Genomic DNA, 26,325 nt, shown 5'->3' on the forward strand with positions numbered 1-26,325 from the left:
TCTAATTCTACATAATATATCACAATCAATGTAAGCTATTTACGTGGAGCGTACCACATTATTATACATTTATCAATAACCAAGACTAAGTTGATTTTCATTTGTCAAAATTTGGATGTTTTAAGGTTTTTTTCAATTTAATCGAAAACCTCGAATTTTATAGAAAAAATAAATGGTGCATTTATAGTTCAGTATCAAGCAGGACTTTTGATAAAGATTAACTTTTATTCGTAAAACTTGTAAAAAAAAGTTTTCCATGTTGCCAACGCACACACAAGAATAATTAACTAATTGTTTATAAAGTATAATAAGCTTCACGGTAAATTGAATTTCTCATTTTACCTGGACACTAATTAACTAATCTTAATATACAGGGTCGCTATTAAAGATGAAATCAAAGCTTTTACACTCAAACCGTTTGAGATATAGGTTACATTTAAAACTAATTCACATAAAATTTGTTTGGATAGTTTTTAAGCGTGACCGCCACCTTGAATTTTTTTAAATGACAACATAGGTCATGTGACACATTATTATAAAGTTTATTTTTTTCTCTTTCTAACTACAACATAATTGGTGTTAAATTAGATATTAAAGTAGAAAAATTAGAAAAACCATGGCATACGCTAGGCTGGCTAATGTATTGCACTTTAAATCTCGATACCTCTAAATTATCAAAAATTTACAAAAAAAACAATAAGCAGGAATGTATATAATTAGTGACAAAAACACCGTATATATGGTTTGTATCAACTATTGTATTACGTAAGAAATAAATCTTAATGTTGTGAAATATGAACCACTTGACAGAGCTTTTTCTCCATTATTTATAAATTTAACAGCATTCATGATTAAAAGGTAGTAAGAAAGAGAAAAAAAGAAGCTTTCGAATGACTTATATTGCTATTTAAAAAATTCATGATGGCGGTCGCAATTTTTTTAACCTCAAATAATTTCAAATGGAAGCGTTCTAGTTTTCATGCCTATATGTCAAACAGTTTGAGTGTGAGAGTTTTGGTTCAATACAAGGTCCCATATTTAATAGCGACTTAGTATAATAAATTTGTGTAAAATTGTCTAGCTCTTGATATGCAACAGATATTAGTAAACACTTAACTAACCGCTAAAATGATTTCCAGAATAAAAGACTTCTATCGTTTTTGATAATATTTACAAATTTTTGCCAACGCACTGTGCACCCTTGAATAATTGTATTCGCCGCCTCGTATGTAATGATGTAGCGAAAACATAGATATAGCTAGAAAATTAGAGTGTAGTTAAGAGGCATACAAAAAGACGCACGAAGGGTGGTTTATTTTTTACTCCGTGTCTGCAATAAAAGCGAAAGTGACTTAATTTCTCGCTCAGTTTGTCAAGCAATTATTATTCAACGTACGAGCTTTAACCGAATGTTTAATATATTATTTTGCTGATGTAATTTTCGATTGAAAGGTATACATAATGTAAAAACTCTCAATCTATCTATCCCTATCTCCTAACAGTAACTTTCTGGCTCGGGATTATGTAGGAAATGTAAAATACGTGGAAGATGGGGCGATGCGCTTCCGTGGTATTTTACAGGTTCGAAACCCCTTGTTCGGTTGTCATGGTTACACACTTGTGAACGTAAATCGCCAGTTCTGTTTTGACCTCCCTTCATACTAACGCATCCTCATCCTGATGGCCATTTCCGAATGCACTTGGCACTGCCGCACATGTGGGCACGTCAAGAGTGTGAAATCAGTGTGTTGACACAAAAACACTTTTATGGTTTGAAATATGTCCCACTTAATAAGAGATAATTATGTTTTTAAATTCCCTAACACTTCCAGATACAAATTGAATATTAATGTGTTGCACATTTACATAAATGACCACCTCACGTTCACGCTTGAAAGAATAAACATACACCCACATTTTAGCATTACATCGATTTTTGATTTAACGTTGTAAGGTACCTACTCAAATTACTGATTTTTATCTACACAAACTTTGGTGTACGATGAGCAACTCGTAAGCTAGGTAAGCTCAGGGACAATAATGTTTTCGTAGTAGAGTGCGTATAGCTACGATATTTCTGTTGACGTTTTTTTAAGAGAATAACTCTGAATCCATTTCACCATTGTCATCGTGAATATAATATCGTCCAAAATATAAATTCGTGCCAAATTCAGGTGGATTGCTAACGGTTTTCAATTTCAAAATCTGTAAGTTGGTGAGTTGATCACCATAAATGCATCTTGTGCAGCTATATTCTGTTAGTCTGTCTATATCCGCAAATATTTGCATTTAAAAGTTAAAAATTGCTAATAGAACTAATTTGTGTCAGCTGATCTAAATACATAGGTTAAAAGCATGGAAATTTTGTATACATTCTAAGGTCAGACAATAACAATCTAAGAAACGCCTTAATTATAATTTATCTCGAACGTGGAAATTGACATGGCCTTATCTGTCTCCAAAATATTAAAAGCGTATAGCGATTCTGGGTAAGGTTACACTTAACTAAATGCAATAGATAGAAAAGTTAGCTAACTAAAATACCTCGCGTTGTCATTAACGACAAAGGCAATATATAATAAATTACAAGGCACTTTACAATTGATTGCACATAGCAACTTCTTTATTTCACATAATCAATTGTACAGCAATTCGTCACGACAGTAGCAAATATGTACGACGTCAATGGGAAAAGACACACACAAAGGCACAGATTATCTGCATTATGGCTGCTTTGGTATTACCAATATCAGGCCAAAATCAAGTTAATTCAAACTTACTTTTACCATTAAATGGGTTTCGGATTGCGATATGTTAAAGAAAGATAAATAATTAAATTAAAAAATATAGCATAACCTAAAAAGAAACGTGGTTATCCAAATAAGGAATCCTATGAAAATAACTTTAGCTCGGAAAGATATCAACAATAAACTATTCACGTAAACACGTTCACATTATAATTTCGGCAGATTTAACTGGATGACTTTTGATTTTCCATTTGACAACGGGAAAAATGATATTCCCAGTCCACATTCGGACCAACGCACCGAGGCGCATTCAGTCAGATACTCCAACTATGGGTATATTCGACGCAAAAACAGAACACAACCAGGTTCATTCTGATACGGCAATTACATTTGAAAGCAAGAGGTTGCGTGTGTTGCGGGTTTCAAAAATTCAACCAACAAAAAATGTTCATTTAAATGTACCGGGAGTTTTTTCGGGAGGGATTAACTATTTGTGTTGGATCAAGAGATTTTAGTTAAAAAACAGAGTATATCCGTGTCTGCAGCCGAAGCAGATAGAACATAGTCCCGGATAACATAAAAACTGCTTTGGTAGAGACCTTCTAACCCTCTCTGATACTGTATTGAAAAAAACGATTACACAATAATACATTTTGGATATTTTGTTGTAGGCAGCATTTTAGATTGATAATTTGGACACCAGCTATGCATTTTTCTATGTCCTAACTGATAGAATTGATAGTAAACCCTGCAGTAATTGTATCTCCGGTCCATCTCAATAACAAACATAACTTGTTCTTGGATAAAGACATTATTCGAATATGCGAAACACCAAAACTACTTTTATTCGAGGTGTGTACATACAAAATCACATTTAAATTAAAAATCGGATTGCGCATGCGCAAAATACATGTTTTAATTTGCCATTAATTGTACTTTTACTTGAGGTGCCTACATACAAAATTTCATTTAAATATCTCAACAAATGAAAAAATCAGATTGCGCATGCACAAAACAAATTTTTTGAATCGGCATTCGTTTACCTTTTATTCGAGGTGCCTAGATACAAAATTTCATATCTTTCAGTTTATCCATTACTAGCGGAGATGTCAAAATGGCCTTCCTTATTTTTTGGCGTACATTTCCAATTCGCGAACTCCGATCTACAAATTTGGTAAAAAATCCATCAGTTCTCTTTTAAATTGATTGACATGAAACCATCGAGCGAGCGAGTGTCCTGACGTTTAAAACTCAACGACAAAATTGAAGGGACGGTTTATGCTTTATTTTGACAACGAACCTACTGTCCATACTCGCTTCAGATAATATTTTTTTCAACGATATGATCAAAAAATTAGTTCCACTAAAAGCGTGCGTACCTACGAGTACCTTTTCAAAACAGTACTCCGGCCTTCCCGAGGTATACACTTATCCCAACGGTGTTTCCACTTTTGAAAACAGTCCTGAAACGCTTCTTTTATGATGTCACTCAGCTCCTTCGCGCCATGATATCCCACAGTATTCAGCAAGCTCACTGATGGTCACACTTCCATTTGCTCAAACCAGGGTGTTGAGTTTGTCGACATGTGAATCGTCAATTGACGTGGAAGGACGTCGCGGCTGCTCATCGTGTTTAATCGACTGACGACCATCTGTGAAACGCTCATGCCGCTACTAAAAAAGGTCTTGAGCATATCAAAAGTTTCTCCCAGAGATTTTCTGAGTTCAAGTCGGACAAAGTAGCGTGTGTCGAGGATATTCATCCCGCAACACCCAACACGTGATTTACTCAATCGGAAAATTCGATTCCGGAATATTTGTTCCGGGAATATTTTCTTTGGCAAAATGCATATCAATTTGTTAGTCCGGATGTATTAGTCATTCACCGATCGAGAATCTGTCGCATAATTTTACAAAATGTTGGTACAGTGGTCTTCACTGTTAAATGTTAGTCCCGGGACTCATAGTTTACATCTACATTGTATACGTTAAAAGTTGTGGTGCAGAAGTGACTCAAACCCGTTATTAATGCATGGTTTTTGTTGAGAAAACGACCGTACGACAATGGAGCCTATTTTGATATTCGTACTAGATACTGGTACACCCAAGGAAAAGTTCATCTCTAGGAGTTGTTCCGTTAAATTCAACCCTTTCATCGCATCTGGAATATTTATGCCTAAGAAAACTAGCCCAGCCTTCTTCCTTAAGATAAAGCGCCGTTTATCCAACGCCCACGTTTCAGAATAAAAAAGTTTATTGTAAAATTCTTTAGTTTGATTTTACACACTAGGCTGTATCTCAGTAGAAAGTTTATGATTTTTTCAAAACCGGAGGGAGATTGTAACTATTTATTGTTCCATCTAATTTAAGTAAGTTGCCACAGAAATAGAATGGAACCCTAGAATTGAGTACATAGTAGGTAAACCAAGGGCGTGTTTTCTTGAAAGAATTTGTTTCACTCCTAAAGATCCAATTTTCACGCATATGAATTTTTCCTTAGGAGTAAGTTTATCCGTATATTCCAACAGGGACGAACTCTTCTGACCGAGTTTGTTACGAGCGAATTATTTTCGGAGAGTGAATACAGAGAGCTGATTGGTATATCACTGTGTTTTCCAGAAACCATCGATAAAATAGGAAAAGCTGATCGAAGTGCATTTATAATTCTTCATCTCTCTCATCGCGGCAAACCTTTGATTTTTATATGGTGAATAAAACTGTCGAGTTAATGACCTATTGCCCTATTTCTCCGATTTATCCTTTTATTTGCAAATTGTTAAAGTATAAAAATGCTTTGCAAAATAGTTCCAACAGCCCTCATTTGCCTTGCACAATTTGAATGAATGAACGAACGAATGAATTTGTACAATATTCTACAATACAATGGCGCGAGGTTAAAATCAAAGATGTGGATGCGCATTCTTGAATTTATCGCAGTACAATACGATGCTGTCCACAGTTGCTTCAACAGGTTGCAACTGAAGCAAATCAACTTGTGCAGTTATGTTTCCAATATTTGTTAAAGCATTGAATAAAAAAATGAGGTATTCAATGATAAAAAATTTGAATTTTTTTGACGTGTTTAATTAGAACTGCAAATCCTTCAAGAATTTATTTTACACTATGATACAACGCGGGGAAAGTTGAATTTGTTTCCACCGTGATTCGAATCGTACATCAGAAGAGGCTTCGACGAGCCAGATGATGACCAGTCCCAGGTGGCCCACTAAGCACCAAAATCCCCATTGCATTTCAGTAATTTTATTTAACCTCGAATGCAGCTGCACTTTTAACATTTTTATTAATACGTCTTATCTAGTACAGTTGTGCAAAAAAGAAATTAAAGCTCGTTAAATTTTTATGTAAGTAATTGCAGGGAGATAGATTAGAAAAGCATCACGTAACCGTTGTACAATTTGTAAATATAAAGTGGACAGTGATGGCCACGTGGCAGGATTATTTCGGTCGCGTGTCTGTTTTTTGTTACATGTGCAAGCTATATCTGTTTGCATGCATATATCGTATCAACTGCAGTAGCTAATTCAGACTCATCTAGTTAATGGGTTTCCACTCTAGTTTTTCAAGATACCTACAATGGAGTTAAATATTAAATTTAATTTGCAACTCTACAATGCTCGGCGTTGTGCATTGCAAATACAGTTTATATCGAATTTGGATTCAATTCCGTTTAGTAATACAATGGGAGGTAATTTTGGATTAAGTGCGTGTGCGTTCGGAGGGGTTGTTATACTCAGCGGGAGTCGCGCTTTCTTTTGCTGGAAATCGTGCAAACATACAACCGCCGACAAAGCCGCAGTTTATTAGTCAGTTTGATTAGCCTACTCAATGACTGGCATAAGCTGCTAGTAGGATTGACAGAAATCACTGGACTGGAAGTTGTCGCCCAACAACCCCCAAACAGCAACGATCTTTTGACTTTTGTTAATCAACATTACCTACAATAATGTTAGTAAAACGGAAGCGACAGGTCGTCGTGGTTAACCGTTATATTGCAAGATTGCATGCAACGGTTTCAGTTACGAATTGGTCTACGATCTTGAGGGAGTTCTAGACGTCCATTTGCAACACCGCGATATCCGTCTGCCCGCAAGATGTCTTCTTCCCCTTGTCTATTTACGTCCCACGGGAAACCATTTTGTAGCTATCCCCTTGCTATCAGCAGTATACAATTCGAGAACGAAAATTGCGATGGACTCGTTTGGCATGATCGCGTTTTCAAATAATATCATCCTATAGGTATTCTCAAATTTCGCCGACAAGTACTTAAACTAATTGACACTAATTCTCTTACCTGTCTATTATCACAGGATCTGAGGGAGTTTCGTTACGGTTTCCGCAACTTTTCTTGTCGCAGCATCGGCTGAAAACAAAACAACCTCGTATTAGTCGGTGGCACGGTCAAATTTTCTTTTCGATATTGAACCTTCAAGTTTTAACATAAATGAGAATGCACAATGGTGTGTGCCGAGATTGGCGAATAGAAGCGATGTTTGTTATGGAAAGACGGGGGAAAAAGACAGACTCCCCCGGGAGATCCCTCGCTCTCCTCCACCCGCAGGCATTATGTAAGACCATAGGGGAAGATATTTAGGGCTCCTTGCAAGTACATCATCGGAACAATCACGCCATTCGTCTTCCCAGAAAAATTTATAGTAACATTTTAAATTCCGTTTTTGTACTGCATTCTTAAAGCGATCCAATGAAACCAGATAAATCCGGAAACGTTAAGAACTAAATATTGTTTGCGTGGCTCTTTACCTTAAAATTATCAAAGAAAACGTGCGGCATGTTAGACATCCACAACGAAACTGTAATATAACTTTACCCATTATTTCAAAGTGAAACAAAACTAAATGACTTTAAGTCTTCCGCCGTCTCTCACATTTCGCTTACGTCAACAATAAAATTGATTTTATAATTACCTGCACATCACTTCATGCGTAAGTAGCACGCGGCACATTTCTGGATTCTTATCCTGCCCTTCATATATGATTGCCTGCAACAGAAGAGATGTAGTTAAATTAAGGTGCACTCGGTTAGAGCGATGTTTTAACGTAAAACCGAAATTAATTTGGCCGGTAAGTTGTTTGCAAATTTGTATCTGAGTAAATGTTTATGAAAGGTCAACTAACGACCGATCATTTAAATGAGCCTGAAAAGGGAAGCGAAATTTGCATACACGTATACTGAATGTGTTTATTATAACGTTTGTACACGAGTTATAGTAAAAAAAAGTTTTAATTCAATTTACTGTTCACCGTTAACCTTTTCAGCGGTAGTTAAATAATCTTAAATCGTCCTTATATAAAATTGCAGTGATACATTCGGATTCGTTCAGCACTTTATTTTGTATTAGGCTGTGTATAATACTGATTGAGAAAAGAAATAAAAATAAAAAAATTATCAAAGTCCTCGTGTGAGATCGAAGAGACTTCAGCGCATTTTCTTGTGGTAGATCAGTGTTCTACGAGTATTCATCAGTAAGATCTTGTCGGAGGTAACCGCATTCCCTTTGTCGGTACCCGGCCCGACGTCCCGTTCACCCGCAATTCTCATTTTGGTGGATTTCGCTAAAAACCTAATACCTAAAACCTAAAAGTACTCAATTTTTGGGCTACTTCTATAATAGCTCGAACGTATTCCATGGCATCACAGATTATTGAAAAAGATGCCGGTTTTATTTTTCCAATTTTCCGTCTTTATTATGCAAAAAATTGAAAACTAATACGGTTGATTGGAATAAAAAAAAATTTCTACAAAAAACGTTAACACATTTTTGCTCTAAAATAATTTGGGGACTCAATAATCGCATGTTATGAATTTTACATTGAAATCCCTATGATGCGTTACGCAAGTCACCACCCTGTATACTGTGCTATATCATTTTGTAGATAATTTTATGCTGTTTAATTCTCTGGAATAAAGTGCACACGTTTTCTAATTATTCACGAAAAACTAAAAAAAGCGACCTTTAAACCCTCCCCCCTCACTTAGCTCATACCCCACCCATCAGTACTTTTAGTATGTTGTTCAGGATACCTTCCTCTACATCTGTCCCAAAAATGGCTTCTACACGTTTTTTTCCGCTATTTTTGCTTCATTGCCTGGACTAAAAGCAAATTTTACACGAAATTCGGTCGGGGATTATCGTATATATCAAACCCGCTACGTTACCGACAGTTCGAACATGGTTAACTGATAATATTTATTGCCATTACATGCTATTTATATCGCAGATATTACTTCCTTAACCACGTCGATTACGTTAGTACGCTTGTTTCATTATCTTGCGTTTTGCTTCCTAGTAAGTCTACATATATTCTAAATGAACACCTTGGACCGCCAGCGGGCGGAGTGACTCGAGTCTTGATATTTCGACTTCCAGATCAATTCCCGTTTCTGTTGGTGGTGGCTTGCTTGACCAAGTTTTCCAGAAATTTCTAGGTTCTGCGTTGTCCATTCCCGTGATGTTGAAAGAGTGTGCCATATTGATCTGTACTGGTGGGAGGTCCCATTAACGGTTGCACCGTGCTGTGGTTGAATCGCAGACAGCGTTCACTTGCTCACAATGTCCCGTATTTACGTCGCACCAATGTAAGTTAGTTTCCGCCATGAAGGGATCTGGCATGGGCATCCTTTACGAATAGTGCGGTCAAATGTCTTTTTGGAGGGGATATTTTTCTTGTGTCGACATGCAGGTTGAATTCGTTAATCTGCCCCCTACTCTTAATGGTCCCATTGCATCCAGGAAGAGACAGTGTCCTGAGTTTACTTTTGCGAGGCAACTCTTCTTCATACTGTAAAAGACTGATCTCCACTAGGTAATGTTACTCCCTGTAAGAGCTGTGTGAGCTGTGTTCTTAGAACCCTCTTTGAGTTGACTTTCTTCTTACATTTCGCGACAAATCTTCGGCATAATGCTATTAAATTTATCATCTTGTCCAGGGAGGAAAACCTGGTGGTGATAGACTCCTGTTTCTATATGTTCAATGAGGTTACATTCTGGGACTGTTGTAGTGTCACTCGCATTCTCCTGTTTCTGTATGCTGAGTGAGGTTACCTTTCTTCTTGCTTCTTCACGTCTTTCTGGAACTGGTGTGGTGTCCCTCGCACTTGGTGATTCTTGGAGCCAACGTGGTCCGTGCCACCCCAACTCACTTGTCCGTCCAGAGCCGATTCAAAAATGTATCTCGAAAAATCAGGTTCCACATGGTTCCAGATGGTTTTCTCGGTCACGGAGTGAATTTCGCCAAATCTGCTCCCCACGAAAATAGTTAATTTTTCGGTGCTAACTTTTGATCCATGCTCATGCAATCATAGAGTCTGACAATGCGAATGTCTGCGTGTATCCCAGGTTGAGGGTTTTCTTGGTTTCTGTTAAGAGCTTGGCCCCCAGTACTGCTCCATAGAGCTCCAACCACGGTAGCGCCTTCTTCATTTTGATCGGGGCCACACTAAATTTGGCTGTTAACATCGATGCTTTTATTTGCCCATTTGCAAACATCACCCGGCTGCATATCACGGCGCCGTAGGCCCTTTCTGATACGGCACAGAAGGCATGGAGGTCGATGGTTACTTTTCCGTCGTAGTGGATCCATCTTGGGATTTCGACCTGTTCTACTTCCGTGAGATCCTCTTGGAAGGTATTCCATTTATCCATCAATCGGATTGGAAGTTTCTCGTACTACTCAATGGCTTCTCTCCAAAGCTCTTGCATAAACAGTTTAGCCCGTATTACCCTGGGAGATAACACTTATCGTTTGGTAGGTGTTTCGATCAACTGATGTTCAAGGACCTTCCGCAGCTTCTTGGTTGTACGACCCCGTTATTAAGTCGTTCATATGGAAGTTTTACGATTACCGATGTTTCTGGGAACTGCTCAGTTTCGTCCTTTGCCAATTGTCCCAGTGTATAGGCGGTTGCCTTTTTCTTTGTGTCCCTGAACTCCTCAGGTTATCTCTACTCTTTGATGTTCTCTCTTGATACCTTCTCTCGCATTGTTCTTATTCCTGCGATAGTACTGCCTCTTGGCTTTGGACATTTCGTCCGTGATAGAAATCCAGCTGTATAGATATACTTTCCTCCCTGGCGACCTTTGTCTTCCCCGAAACAACCCAACCCACTTCTGTATTAAAATGAATCCTTCTTGCGGTTTTTTTAGCTCTTGTTTTACCAGAAATGATGTTGATTGAGTCAGGAACGTTGTAGTGAGGGTCGGCTAAGTGCCTCTTTTTTATGTACTTGGATGCGAGGTCCCGGGGTGAATGGATCGGTAATGATGAAGTGAGATACTTCATGATCAACAGCTGGCTGTTGAATCTGAACCTACTCGGGAACCTGGAATGGATCTCGACCTTGATTTTTACTCGCCCCGGGCCTGCACCAGTCAGCCCTACGCCGGATACCTCCACGGAAATTTCATTAATGAACAACCAGCTGATTTTCTGAAAACTTATACTTACGAAGTGGGAAGATTTTGCGGGAAACAAAATATAAATAAAATGAAGGTCAAAATTCGACTCAAAATTAATGAAAACTAAACAATACCTTATACGTCGTTTTATTACTAAATATTGTTTTACAGTCTCTCGTGGATGACTTCTTTTGATTTTGATCTCATTTCTTAGATTAATTCCAAAAAATGGAAAATTTATTGAACTAACATTCTTATTTGTCGACCAATTTTTTTTGAAATTTCAGCAGTGCCATTTTCTATTAAAAGCAAGCCAATTCCTTACTGCAAAGATGTCCAAAGTTGGTTGCGTTTCGCGAATGGCAGAACCAGCTCTGTTATGTAGAACCAACTACAATTTATAGTTTTACGTTTTTTGGGAAATTTTTGTTCAGTAAAATTAAATTCGTTTGGAAATAAAACGTATAATATACAGGCTGATTCCAATTCGATGACCACCATGGGGATCTCAGGAACTGCAAGAGATGGGTAGGTAGTTTAAAATTGACAAAATCCATTTTTGAAACTGAAAAAATTCCGACTACTTTCGGAGATATCCGGAAAAAAACGAAATTTTGCAAAATCGTTTTTATTTTTTAATGAAGTTATTTAAAAAGATATTTCGATTTCGATTATGGCCACTTTTTCCCTCTACAAGATGCTACTTTTAAATTTTAAGTTTGACGTTTCGTCTCCAGTCAACCATCATCAACTTTGTTTTTTCTTATGGAAGTCGTTTTTATTCTTTGTGTCATGTACACTTTAAACTACCTACCCTAATGCCCTCGAATTTGAATCAGCCTGTATACCAGATACGCTTTAAATTGAATTATTAGGAATGTGGTGTGGACTCCTAGTCAAATTCTTTTATTACATGCACGCAAACATTTGTGGTTTCAGGTGTGAATTTCAAATAATGTAAACGGTGGTTAGTATAATTTCCAAAAAAAAGGAAAAAAAGTGTAATTAGTCCAAGCATTTAAATGTAAATCAGAAATTATTGTTGAAGACTAACGTAGGGATCGAGTGATACTGTTTGTGACTGGTATTAAATCGCCTTTGACTCTCGAAATCTCTTAAAACATTATAAAAACTTAGATAGTTCCCTTGCCAAACATACAAAAAATGCAACGCACCTAAATTAAAGGAGTGAAAAATCTGCTTGAATTAATGAAAGTGTATCTTGTTTAAATAAAACACACTGCAAATGTTTTGAGAACGGAGACTATTTGTGTTTTATAATACAAGGAAGGATAAGATCGGATTATGGGTAGAAGCTCGCACCCTATACAGTAGCTGCTGACGTATATAGAACTAGTCATCAATGAGCATAGAATAGCCCTCGAAGCTACTATAATTACCCGACTTTACCCTCGACCAGACCCAAATAATCCGGCTATTTGGTGCCCCCTATATGTACGGGGCGATAGTACGTATATATCTCTATGTAGAGCTTTGGCTCCCCGGTTCTTGGATTAAGGTGCTTTAGGTTAGAACAGTTGATAGATTTTTGTTTAATTGAATATATAAAGCGCTACCCCATGGCTTTGCTTTGTGGGAGGCTCAACTAAGATTACTGGACATGAGCAACATGTGTTTGGATAAAGAAACACGATTACTTAACTGGGTTTAAACACAATACATATATTGCAAAATTGATATTTTATTTTTCCAAAAGATCCCGCAGCCTATTATGATTGTTAAATTAAACTTGCTTGGAACCGTTTCGTGTGCGTAATTACGCAAAAATAATTATCTCTGTTATGGAGAGACTAATGGGTCGCTTTCAAGTAGATTGTTTTCGATAACAACAGGTTGACTTTCACATTTCATGCAACACAAATAGTGTATGTCGCGTCGTTGAATCGTAGGCATTCTACTCCAGCCAGATGGATACCTATAAAACTCTACAGGCTGCCGAAACTTACAAATTGAAACCTTTTTTTGACGTGTACCTGTAAACGGTATATAAAAGTTTAGTGTGACAAAACCATTAACGTCAGAAGTTATAAAAAGAACACGTTAGTCGTGCCTAAAAAAGTTTATAATTCCTCCGAGTACTTGAATCTGATAACCCTGGCGCTCTTGAGACCTTCTTAAAGAGTCGCAGATCTCATGAGGATTTTATAGGAAGACCCGGCAGACTTGTTTAAATATTCCCCGGGGAATTACCCTAACTTATCAAACAAATGAATGGTCATATAGTAGTTATCTACGGAATTTTAATTAATTGTTTTACTTGCATATTCATAAAAGTATATCAATGTTCCCAGGGGAATTAAGTAACCCAATAAAAGGGCACGAGTTTGAAATTTCTGCCCACCCTCATAATTCAATGATAAGATAGTGGTTAATACAAACGCGTGACGCTATTTTAATTTAAAACTTTGTTAATCTGCTAACCCTTCGTTTCATTGAAGGATTTTTTGTGTTCGATGCGCAAATCGGTATGTCACTATAAAGCGTTGTCGATCATCAATTTCGATCTTTCGCATTTACCTGAACAATTTGAAAATGTTAATTGGCAACCATACAATTGTAGCTGTAAATGCAGTGCCAGACAATAACGTTTTGCATTACAATGCATTTGTAATAAACAAGATTAGCATTGTACCAGCTCTGGTAATCATGCGACGCTTTTTAAAATTTATGATAAAATCGCCATATGACAGAAACGGTAGTTTAAGTATCGATGACCAAACTAAACGCGTTTAATTGACGTTGAAATAGTTTTTCTTTCAACATGTTTTGCATTTAAGCTTTAATCGCGCATGCAAATTGCACTTCAAATATATCTCTAAATCCTTTAACAATACATGTCGACAGGAAATGAAATTGATGCAGGAATTGACAAACGCTGTTAAAAAATTACAGTAATGGATCGCATACCGTCAATCGGAAGAGTTTCATCTCTGGGGTTTCATTAACTACATTACGTTTGTAGTCTGTAGCTCTGATGTGAAACCTGGCGTTTTAATGTAATTTTAACGAGACCAGAAGTGCATATTTCTGAAACTTTGCTCGCTATGAATTTAAACTGATGGGGAAATTGTTCCGGTTCTTTGCCCTCGCGTCCAACAGGCGTTTTAAAACAGTTTTTGAATTACATTAGTAGAAAATGCTTTTAAAACTTTTATTTTATATTTATCTTTAACTTTAAAACTACGCGCCTGGTGTTATCTTTTGCACTGTTTTCAGTTTTGTTACGTACCGCGCCCCTAACTCAGATCAAAATATTTAATTCTTTTTCGTTTAATTTGCATCAGCGAAGATTAAAATGTACAACTTCATTTTAGAAGATTGCATACTGCATCTCATGGTTCATTACTTTTGTACTTTTCAGAGATTTTTGACAATACCATTACCTTTCTTAATTGTCAACAAACCAAATAAAATATAACATGCTAATTTCTGTGTTGTAGTTGGTTTTGAATAACCGAATTAGCTTCAATTTAAAATGTTAAGTGCGAAATCAAATTAAATATCTTATTAGACGGTTGACCGTAACGTAAAGGTTCAAGTATTAATGACGTGACCCACCTCAAATTTAGATTACACAATCTAGTAAAATACTCGAAATATTATGGGTATTATGTGGAAATAAACGTCATTATTATTATTATTAAAATAATGGATCCAAATGGAGCAGAGTGACATGAAAACTGATCTGGTGATATCAAGCAAATCACTAATTCTATTTACATCCATAGGACCACATCAGGCGGTGAAGCATGAAAATAAAGTTTTAAAATCATTGGGAGGCATTGTAGGCACAACCCAAAAAGAAACAGCTGTAGGTAGACCGATTTTTTGTCATTGCCCCTGAACTAAGTCGATCCTGTGGAGTTCAACCAACAATTTGGTATAACAAAACAACATCGACAACTACATAGCAGACACGAGCAGAGGTCACGAGGAATCTGTTAGCTCTGAAAGAAACAATTTGTCTATGGAGAAATGGGTACCAGATATGTTCATTAAAGATAACGATTAACAAACTTGTTTACTCGCAAATCCATGGATCCAAAAATTATTAACGACATACCTACGTAGAAAGGATGAAATAAGCCAGAAATTATTCGACAAATTCTCAAAAAATTGCCTCCTTGAAGGAACAATATCTGTATGGGAACCAATCAAATGATCAAACATCTCAACATTTAAAATAAATGTAAAAACTGCAATAACCCATAATAATAAAACTTTTCAAGGTAGAGAAGAACGTGGTCTTTTTGCACCGATTACTTTTAGTTTGGCGATCAAGACCTCGATCAAGATCAGACATCCATTTAAGAGTGTATATAGGAAATTTTGAATTGGGAACTGCGCGATCTTTATTGGCTTCAGATTGAAAACTTTTACTGGCCAGTGATAAAAGTTTGGTAAGGCTTGATGATTTAGTCGAAAAAGTAAACATTATTACAGATCGATATTCAGTAACAAATTCCGTCACAAACCCTTTTATAATTGTAGATGGTATGGCAGTGGTGCAAAGCATAAATAAATCACCTCAAATGAAATATTACAAAGACTTGGTAAAAACGTGTGTAGAAAATTGTTTTATTACTTATAAAACATTCTTTGTTCTGAAAAATAGCTGAAGTAAGGTTTATTGCTAAAAGCGTCAATCGGCCATCTTGAATCCGCCATATTCATTTGTGAAAATGCCAACCTCAAAAATCCTAAAGTATTTACAGGTATTTTTAAAGACAAATCCAGATCAGCACAACTTCAAAGCGTATGTCCTAATGGACTAACTACAGACGAAATTAGATGCACGAATTTTTAAAGCTAATTTTCGAATCTAATATTCAAATTAAAACGCATTGAGGGAGGTGAACGGGGTCTACATCTTTAGGGTGTACCTCCCCCCATATCGAGCCCGAGGACAAGACAAGACAACACTCTACCACTGAACCATAAAGCCGTTCAACTCATAAGATGGGGAGATCATGAGCGACCACTGCTACATATATGTTGAAGTTGAAATCGTGATCAATATAAGGGAAAGGCAAGTCTATAGGAGAAATGAAGAATGGAACTCTAATGAGTTGGACAGAACAGCATTAGAGTAGGAGCCGGACAACTCAAAAAACGGCTACAGGGAATATGCAAAGCCACCATGCCTGCAAAGAGGCCGAGAGGTAGAACAGCACCTGGCCTGGGCATAGTCCAGCAAAGATAGTAAAGTATTTGGCAATCAATAGATCGGAAGTATGGGAAAAAAATGGGCGAAACATATGTGAAGTGGAAGCACTACCGGCTGGTGCTGGTCCCGAAGGCAGAAGGAAAATTATACACAAGCTGTTTCATCCAAATTTTAAACCCCTACGACTTTTTTTCGCAATAATAAGAATAAAAAACGAAACAAACCGTTTTTCCAATTTTTCTAGGAAAATTGAAATTAGTGCAGATACAAAAGTTGCTCATTTTTTTATTCTCTATAACTTTTACATGAAACATTATCGTCTAAAATTAACACGACTTTCCACCCCTTTCAACCCCCGGGATTTAAAAATTTGTTTTAAATTTATTCTTAATGTGAGTGTTTTTTGAAACGATTATTCGGTCAAATTGAACTGGACAATCATTACCAGGGCGAGGCAGAAGGTAACTTATAGATTAAGTATAGAACATTTATTCCCGGGACGAGTTTTCTTTTAGTTTTTTTTATATAAGTTTTCTTAACGAGCGAATGTTCTGGCGGGGCTGAATATTTTACGGAGGAAAAAGTGACGGACGCGAATTTTCCAATCTCTGAAGTCGAGATTTCGCTGAACATTCATCTTATTGTAGTTCTGAGAGCGAGTTTTCTTAGGGCCAGTTTTCTGGGGTAAACTTACTGAGAGTTATTACAATTTTTTAAGATAGTAAAACAGGGTTGATTTGGAGGCTACTAGGAAGCACTAATTTCCAATGTTTTAGATATTACCAACATGGTCTCTACATAACAAATTATTTGTTTGTAAACACCCTGTTGAGAAAGTGCTTTAAGAACTACTAGCAATCTCAAATGTTATACCTCCACTTCCACATATTATAGAAACACTAGCATGCACATCCCATTGAATTACGTTAACGGCCGTATGAATGTGGCACCCGAACCTAATCCAGAATTTTACTAAATGAAGACTGAAAAAGGATATAGGTGTACTAACTAACGCGTAATGCGTATGCCGTTTACACCAAAATTATGATTTCCATGTGTTCTATAAATCTCCACTCGTAAATATTTCAGAACGGCATTAGGAAGGACTCGAATTCTATGGTAATCCATGAGGCACCTGCAACCACCTCGTCCTAATTGGTATCATTGTAATAAATCCCTGATAACTACCTACTAGCTATCTTCATAAAACATAAGCTCTGGGTTTTCCTTCGAGGGTCATCTTGTTGCTGTATTTTATGTATAGTGCGGGGCACAGTTTTAACGTAGGTATTGTTTTTGGATCACTTGAAAATCTCGGTTAACATTACGCTTTGGGCAAGTTTTCAACTACATTTATTTATATCGATCGGTGCCCAAGCAAATTAATATGGTTAAGTAATGAAATATGTCACTACAAAAATTATAATGATCTGATATATGCGTTTACCTTATTAAACGGTTAAATTTAGTAATCAACTAATGAAGTTTCCTAATAGTTTTTTTGTTGTTGTATAGCTTGAGTAAGACGAACGGGACATCATTTACCTGAGTGGCTACCGATAAACATGCAAACCGCATTCTGCCCCCTTTCAGCCACCTACTTTGCAGTGATGCACGTGAATTAGTGATATTAAAGCCATTTTCATTATACGCTTTGGTAATTTATAAATTATTACTATAATTATCCGTTATGATACCGTGTACAATGAATTACACCACTCGCTTATGTAAACCTTTCATAAGAAAGTTAATATCATCATTCTGATGGTCATCCTTTTAATTTCATTATGCATAACCTCGTAGGTGTATTTGAATAATATCGCAATTTTTCAAGATTTTACTCCCCAATTCGACAGACTGACTGCATGTTTATAGATGAGCTAAAGAGCTTACGATAAGGACGTAATGAGAGTTGAACACTTCCTTCCCTGCCCACAAAAAGTCCTGCAACGTCGCGTGTCAGCCACGTGGACACTGATCGTGCCGTCGAGATAGAATCTACAAAAGGAGATTATCTGTAGCTTTCAGTTCTCGTTCGATATTCTAAAAGGCCCCTGTTTTCGAATATTTAACATGCTAAGCCATTGCTAAAGAACAATTTTTACACAAGTCAAGTTGATGGAGTGAAAAGGGGAAAGCTTAACGCGTTTAAGTTCTTAAATTTAATTTTAGTCAATCATCTAACTTCAAGATGGTTTGAGGTAAAATTTAATTTCGCGCTCGTCGAATGTACAGGGAAGGAGACTTATCAGACTGAGAACAAGGGAATATCTCGCATTTTGTTTCTTACTGCATAATTCATTTAATTATTCCGGTGCACGAGTCAGTATCAGACTTCGGCTGCTATGGATTACAAGTTTGCTGCTTTATTGCATGAAGTGGCAAAACAACACATTGGCTGCTAATTCTATTTATTCCCGCTTGTTCCAAATTTCGGTCTTAATTTAATTTACTCTCTCTTTCGTTTAACCTCTGTCCATTGCTGTTCTCGGCACAAATGACTCGATACGAAGTTTTATGTTACGGTTTTGGTTAGTAGTTATACATATACAGTGTAATTCATTTTGCATGTCCAAGGTTATATTTCTTTGATTATTGGAGATAGAAAAAGAGTTTAAGAAGCAAAAATACTCCACTTTCAAATTCTGATAAAGCTACATATTAAAAAAAAGCATTAAGCTAGTAATATAAAACCAAAAGATAGACCAAAAGGCATCAGAAAATAAGTTAGTTTTTTAAAAATAGAACATTTATTTTTGCTGTAATATTCTTAGAAGTGAAAGCTATAGTCATGTGTATAGGACCAATCGCAGTAGCTGTGGAAATTTAAACAAAAACTTAAAATTTGCAACAGGAAGCGAAGAAAACAAATAAAAAGCAGTTAGCAATTAATTTGGTTCCTATGCATTATTATTACATCATTACATTACACCTCTTAACATTTTTTCATCGTCTGTGTAATTATTGCGTTGTGATTTTAGAAGTTATATTGTTCACTAATCTAATTTTGTAACAGACTTGACAAATGAAAAACTCTTTAGTGTTTGTTTAAATTTCCACAGTTACTGCGATTGGGTTTAAAAACATTACTGCAGTTTTAACTTCTAAGGTAATTATAACATATTTTATCATTGTAAATAGTACTTCAAGCTCTTTAAGCATACGTATCACTTGTTTTTTAGCATTGGAAATGCTTATGTTTTGTAGGGGTATGAATTTACCAGGTTTGCCGAGTAGAAAAGAAGACAAGTGGTGTCGCGTCTAGTGTTGAATGTACCGTACTCGATTGCAATGGGTAGATTCAGGAAAAGTGGCGGATACTGTCGATACGGTACTTACTTAACAGTGCGCAGGGATTTTGTTAATTCGAATTTAAAATTCTCGCCACAGAACACTCGCACATCGCCCTTTACAAGCATGTTATGCCGCTTATTATTCAGAAAGTTTGCGACACGAGCGAGCTAGCGAGCGAGTGGAGCAAGATTATTTCATGTGAATAAGGGTTATTTATGGCTTTATAGGTTATACGGTTATTATTTCCAATATCTCCGATGGTTGCAAGGATTGCGAAATCTGTGAATTTTTTGACTATGTAGCTTTATCAGAAATTGAAAGCAGAGTATATTTTCTTCTTACACATTTTCCTATCTCCAATAATAAAAGAATTATACGGTTGGACACGCAAAATTAATCACACTGTATAGAATGCACTTGAGGTATAAAAATCGCATTTTTGTGACGCTCATTTTGCTATTCAGAATAGGAAACACCAAGGCAATGGTGTACGTAAAGTCTTAAATTCTTCCATTTATAGGAAATTTGAATTTATCCTAATTATGTTTATTGTACAGGGTCCGGCAAAATGATCTCCCACATTTTGCACCGCCACTGTGCCAGAATCACTGAAGAGAGGGGGAGCTTAGTGTAGTCGGTTGGTAGCTCTGGCCCTGCCATTTCAGTTGTCAGTCATGAATTGGACGGGTGAGCATCGTGCCTTTGTTATTGAAACGTTTATGAAAAGTAACGAATCTGTGATTACGACGCAAAGAACATTTCGTACTCACTTCGCGCTTGGTAGACTTTTTCTTTTTTTTTTGGGGATACCTGAAAGCGAAGGTTTTTCAACACCATCCCCGAACCATTGACGAATTGAAAGCAGCAATACGCCAAGAAATTACAGGAATATCGCCTCAAATTACTGCTCGAGTGATGGAAACTTTCAGAAATCAGCTTCGAATGTGTATCGAAAAAAATGGTCGCCATTTGGACTCTGTAATTTTCAAAACTTAATAAAAACAAATGGCATAGAATACATTTTCAGTTAATAAAGACAAAATCTATATAACATTTACAATGGCGTTTTTATTACAGATTAAAATGTGGGAGATCATTTTGCGGGACCCGTAGTTAAGGAGTCACTGAAAAATCTTTCCCACAAACGTTGATAAGTGAAGAAAAAATGAATGATAAAATTAAAGATTGCTATAACACAAGTATAGTATCAGCACATATAAAATATTCAATTTTATCTGTGGTATATATCGGTCGTTTACTTTTGGAGTACCAAACAGTCATGGCCTTTTGAATAAACTACTTAAATAGGTTTTGAATAATCTGGTAAAGTAACTAAAAATATATATATAATGAGTGTATGAGTAATGACGCTTCGTCAGTAGATAAACTCATATTAAAATTGTTTTTGATAATTACCGAAATTTGTTAGTTTCAAATATTTTGTCTATGAGGAATAAACCCCTACAGAAGATCTAAAAAAGCGGTAGAGCACCTTGGTGTGATCCTACGGGGTCACTGGATTGGATCCATTTTTCATAGGTATTTTACATGTGGTAATAGGTCAAATGTGCAAAGTTTGAACCGAATCGTCCCAAGCGTTTGGCAGTTATCGTGTTCACGGACAGACAGACAAACACCATCGACTCCCCTATAAAAGTTGCATCGCTTTGTTCTGCCGCTTAATAATACCAGCAATGAGCGACTTTATATTTTAAGTGGATTCTCTTTAAATTCAGATTAACAGCGGTCCAGTTCAAGTGCGTAAGAGTGATGGATTACTCAGACAGAAGTGAGGAGTGGGTGGATCATAATATCCTGATCCCTCTCCATATTGGGATCTATGAGATAACTATTTTCTGCCGTTTTCCGAATTCCGCAAGAGTCAAGCGATCGCACCAATTATAGCTCAAATTGCAGTTCAGTCAGTAAGGATTTTTGCCCTACAAAAGGCGGTGTAGTAGTAATGTTGTTAAGGTCTGGTCCTTGAAACAAAATCCATGTTTTCGACCTTTAGGGGAGGGAATGTAAAGAAGACACCCCTTACATTTTTTTAATACACCTTTTTTTACTTCTAAGGGTACGTTTATGTTGGTGCTGCGAGCTGCGAGCAGCGCAGCGCTGAAAGCGGAGGGACGTTTTGCAAAATATTCTAGTAAATCGACGTGATTATGTTCAAACGGCCCAAACCCATAGGTGCATCGAGAAGAGCTAGTGTCGTTGTTTTTAGGGTGGATATTATATTTTTTTCATCGCTGCTCTGCTCGTAGCTCGCAGCGCCAACGTAAAAACGTACCCTTATATGTTCCGAGTTACGGCGGCGGAAATATGAATATGTTTGTGAGTTTTTTTTATGTTTCTGGATATTTATTACATATAGTTATAACAATGTTTTAAATTCAAAGTGTACTCATTTCCACACCACGGTGAGGTATAGAAAGTGGCGCGTTTTCATTGTTGTGGTATCACCGATAAATCTAAGCCACAAAGTTGTGATGCTTAAAGGTCTCTATCCACTACAACGTATCATACCATGACTGTAATAGGAACGTGCCAGGCAAAAAAATATTGGTTGCATGGAATAGTATGGGAGTATTATGCCCACTAGACCGTTAGTCACCGACCAGCAACGTAACGTGCCATGCATGGAGCGTCAACGAATATTTTGACGGTGCCGATACGCACCGTGCATGGCACGCGACGGTCCCAAACCGGTGCGCGCAGGCGCAGAAATGATGAACATATTCGTCATCGACTAGGTCTAAATAATGCCCAGTATTTTCCCTCGACTTTTCGTTTCGCACCCTCTTCCTGACGCGTTTGTTTACAAGTACAACCGCGCCAACGGGAACCGTACGGATACGACACGTGGATGCTACGGTCACTATAACCGTTACGTACGGGTATGATACTGTCTAGGGGGCATAGTAGTCCGTATCGTATATTTTCCGTGCCTTTCATAGTACGGTCATGATACGGTACGGTGTAGTGGGCCGATGCCTTAAACCACCATATTTTTCTTTGATGTTCCTGGCCGGTTTATGTTGCCGTCTTGATTGTATCATGATAGTGTTTCTGATCTGACAATATATTGTTCTTCCACTACTAGGTCCTCGTCATCTTCGTCCTCACTATCGAGTCGGACCACGCGCCGGTACACTTTCGCATGACTGACTTCTGCAGGACGCACACACAGAGCACAAACCATATTTCCTGAAACCACATGCTACGCCGCATCTCTTTCGACAAGTACCATTTTTGGACTTGGTGGTATGTCCTGAAGGCACGATACCGTACAGCGTCTCCGTTGGTGTCCACTGATACCTGATGAAACTGGAGGTGCAAACGTATATACCAATTCCCAACCCAACTATATTCCAACGATTCAGCCGATTGAAATGTATGGAGCTTAATGCAAGATATAATTTGTAATTGAGAGTATGTAAAATTTGTATGTTAGAGGTACCGTAAAATTTCGTTAGATTTTAATTTATCGTATTAAATCGATTACGTTGACTTTCAAAAAGAAGATTCTCTAAATTAGTCCAATGCCGCGAACGAGGGGCGAGTTATCTATCTCGGGGGCGAGATTCTGCCAACCGTACTTAAGGTAACAGCGTTGTTTACAGTTCACGCAAGAGAGCCCTACATTATTTGTTTGATCACGTGCCACTTTTAGATTTCACATTCAATCAGCACTTTAACACTTTAAATAAATACAGGTTTATTATAAATGATTCATCGGGTTTCAAAATGTTATATTTGATAAAGTATTTCACTTACAGTAATCATTGGTACATCAAAAGAAGCAGAAACTCTTCAAGTACACTCTCAAAATTACAAATGATCGATGTGTGCCTATTTGTCACACGTCCAAATGGTAATCTAGCTCAGACCACACATTTTGTAATATGTCCATGTCTATTGTTAGCACAGCAGCACTGATGCGTCTCTTAGATTCGTCAAGTGATCTTGGCACATAAACATAAACATGATCCTTAACATATCCACCTCATAGGAGGGAGTCACAAGCTGATTCATTTGTGGCAGTACGCCCGATCCAGTGTTCTAGAAGTTCGTCATTGAGCGACTTCTTCCTTTGGGGGTATATCAAGAATCATTTTTCTGTACCCTCAAAACCACGAAATTAGGATACGCATCAGAGCTGCTTTGGTAACAATAGCATGGATATGTTATAAAATGTGTGGTCTGAGCTAGATTATCGCATGGATGTGTGTCGTGTGGCAAATGGAACACACATCGACCATTTGTAATTTGAGGAGTAAACTTGGAGAGTTTCTGCTTCTTTTGATGTATCAATGATTATCGAATGTGCAGATAACATTTTGAAACCAGATTAATCAGTTATATAAGAATAACAGACTGGTGTTAGGAGTTACTTGTAGCTAAAAAGTGCAATGTACTCCTTGAAAATAGGCGCCTCAGCCAATGTTTCAACACATTCTTGTTCTTTTGTTTTGATGCTGACCTAGGCTTGAAAGTGAAAGACTGCAGCCTAGTTGAGATTTACGTACCCAAAACCACTTTAGATACGTTTGAAACACTAGTAGAGAAATCAATATTGCAAATCGTATATTTATGTATTGTGGGTTTTGTTTTCTTCACATACCTACAGTCATTATTTATAAAGTATTTAAGCAATGCTACAGTGTAACTGTAAGCCGAATAATCGCAAGGGGAATTAAAAATATCCGTAAGTACAAAGCGACTGTGGTAATTGATATGACGTGAACAATCAAAGTACCAATATAAATTACAGAAAGTTGACACATCGCGTCTTTTTTGTAGAATAAAGTGGAAAAAGAAATTGAACTTACTTGTTTAGTAACTGAATCGATAAGCCTCACGTAGATATCTTGCTCTTGTCGTACACCTAAAACAATAAATCAGTATATAACGCGTCAGTCGAAAGTAATAAAGGCAATTTGTGAGGAATGATGAACAAGAAAACAATTTTTACTAATATTTATTCTATACGACCGACGCGGCGGCGTTCCGCGCGCAGTCGAGAAATTATTACTTACTGCCACAATATTGACACACTGTCTTGCGGCTAGCTTTTGAATCATTAAAATGATAATGTTGAAGTTTACGACACGTCAAACTATCCCGATACTAATAGAGTTCGCTACAAGTATAGCAAGCTTTGATAAGAAAGCAGTGCGGGGGAGGTTGCGATAGCGCGAGAACAAAGACTCGGGCGGTGGTAAAGCCTTAGGGTTCGCCATCTTTCCAGTCCTAGGAGAGCATTTGTGGAGTTATTTTATTACAAATAAGGAGAGGAAGAGTGTTCCTTTGGGAAGTTGCTGAGTGAGGTGTGCTATGGCAAATGAGATACAACACCAGTTCGCTACATGTTACGCGCTCTTGTATATATTACCGAAATCTTCTGAGTTACTTCAAGTGTGTTTACATTTTAACAACTTTTACAACATATAAATTGAAGCGTTTAACTTTATCTTCCCGTTCATTTTTGTTCGGTCGTAAACATGAAGTTGTGAAATTGCATCGCGCCTTAATAAAAATGAATCAAACGGGCATGTTTCGGGATCGGCAATACAACAATTTATTTCACTTATTCTGCCTTGTTTCCATAGCGAAGCCTATGAATGAAACCTGTATTGACGGCGAACTTTATGTTCGAGACGGAAGCATCAATAAGGCAAATACTTGGAATGGTTTCATTTAAGAAGCGCGGATAGCAAATAAATATTAATTTTGCGTAGAGTAACAAAAGGGTTACTTCCCATTTTGGTGCATTTGATTGTCTAATTAATTTAATTGTAAATTTAATTAAAGTCAGGTTTGAAAAATATTTATTATTCATTTGGCGTCCTTATCCTGTATTCACTTCCTTATAAGTACAGTAAGCCGTGTTCTGTTCAAGTGTAGCTGTCGTTTTTCCATCAGGATCTAAAAGGAAATAAGACAGCGATGTGGCACACTGATAGAATTAATGGTCGGCTAATAAAACCGCGGATAGTCTAATTATAAAATTAATTAACGAAAAAAGACGAATTACATTTAAATTCTCCGGAGATAAGAAATTCTTCTTGAAACAGTGGGGGTGGTAAAGAGTTTACTAGGTTTACCCTTCGAGATGTTAGTGGTCGGTGTGGCTATTGTGGATTACGGAGTTATTTGTTTTAGGGCATGTGGTTTTCTTAGTTTGGACTTCAGGGACTACTTCTTAGTTAGATACGTGCATAATCAACCGTAGCAACTTTCCCTTTATGCGTACAGCATAAAAAAGAATGCACAACTTACCATTAGCATAAAGCAACTGAAGTCGATATTGAATTCCATTATTCGTTTTTGTTCCTTCAGATTCCTGTAACAAGAAAGTGAAAATAGAAATTCTTTATCATTTGGTTTTTTCCTACAACTATTAAATTACAGGTACACGAACAGAAACAGAAATTTATTATATCTCAAGTAAATAAAAATAACATTTTACGTAAAAATCACTCCGAAATGCTTCTAATTAATAATCCAGGTACTTATGCATACGTGTAGGTATTCAAAGCGGAAGCTTATATTGTTTCCTTCAAATCATATTATGCCCTACTTTAACAGACAGTACCTATTTTGTGAATATGTGTATCTTCGTGGCAGTAACGATAATCGGGTTTGATTATTCTATT

General features: G+C 36.9%; 1 protein-coding gene across 1 annotated transcript in view; it reads right to left on the bottom strand.

The window, feature by feature from the left end:
* The window catches only part of LOC116163982 (transcription factor collier), a 78,363-nt gene extending 52,350 nt beyond the window's left edge, over positions 1-26,013 (bottom strand). The window contains exons 1-4 of the mRNA XM_031478109.1: positions 25,949-26,013; positions 24,499-24,554; positions 7,691-7,764; positions 7,060-7,128 (exon numbers count right to left, since the gene is read on the bottom strand). Of these exons, the coding sequence (XP_031333969.1) occupies positions 7,060-7,128; positions 7,691-7,728 (107 nt within the window). The 5' untranslated portion in view covers positions 7,729-7,764; positions 24,499-24,554; positions 25,949-26,013. The remainder of the gene's footprint in view (positions 1-7,059; positions 7,129-7,690; positions 7,765-24,498; positions 24,555-25,948) is intronic.
* Positions 26,014-26,325: the final 312 nt, after the last annotated feature.

Source organism: Photinus pyralis, unplaced genomic scaffold (genome assembly GCF_008802855.1).
Source record: "Photinus pyralis isolate 1611_PpyrPB1 unplaced genomic scaffold, Ppyr1.3 Ppyr1.4_LG2, whole genome shotgun sequence".
NCBI classification, from domain to species: Eukaryota; Metazoa; Arthropoda; class Insecta; order Coleoptera; family Lampyridae; genus Photinus; species Photinus pyralis.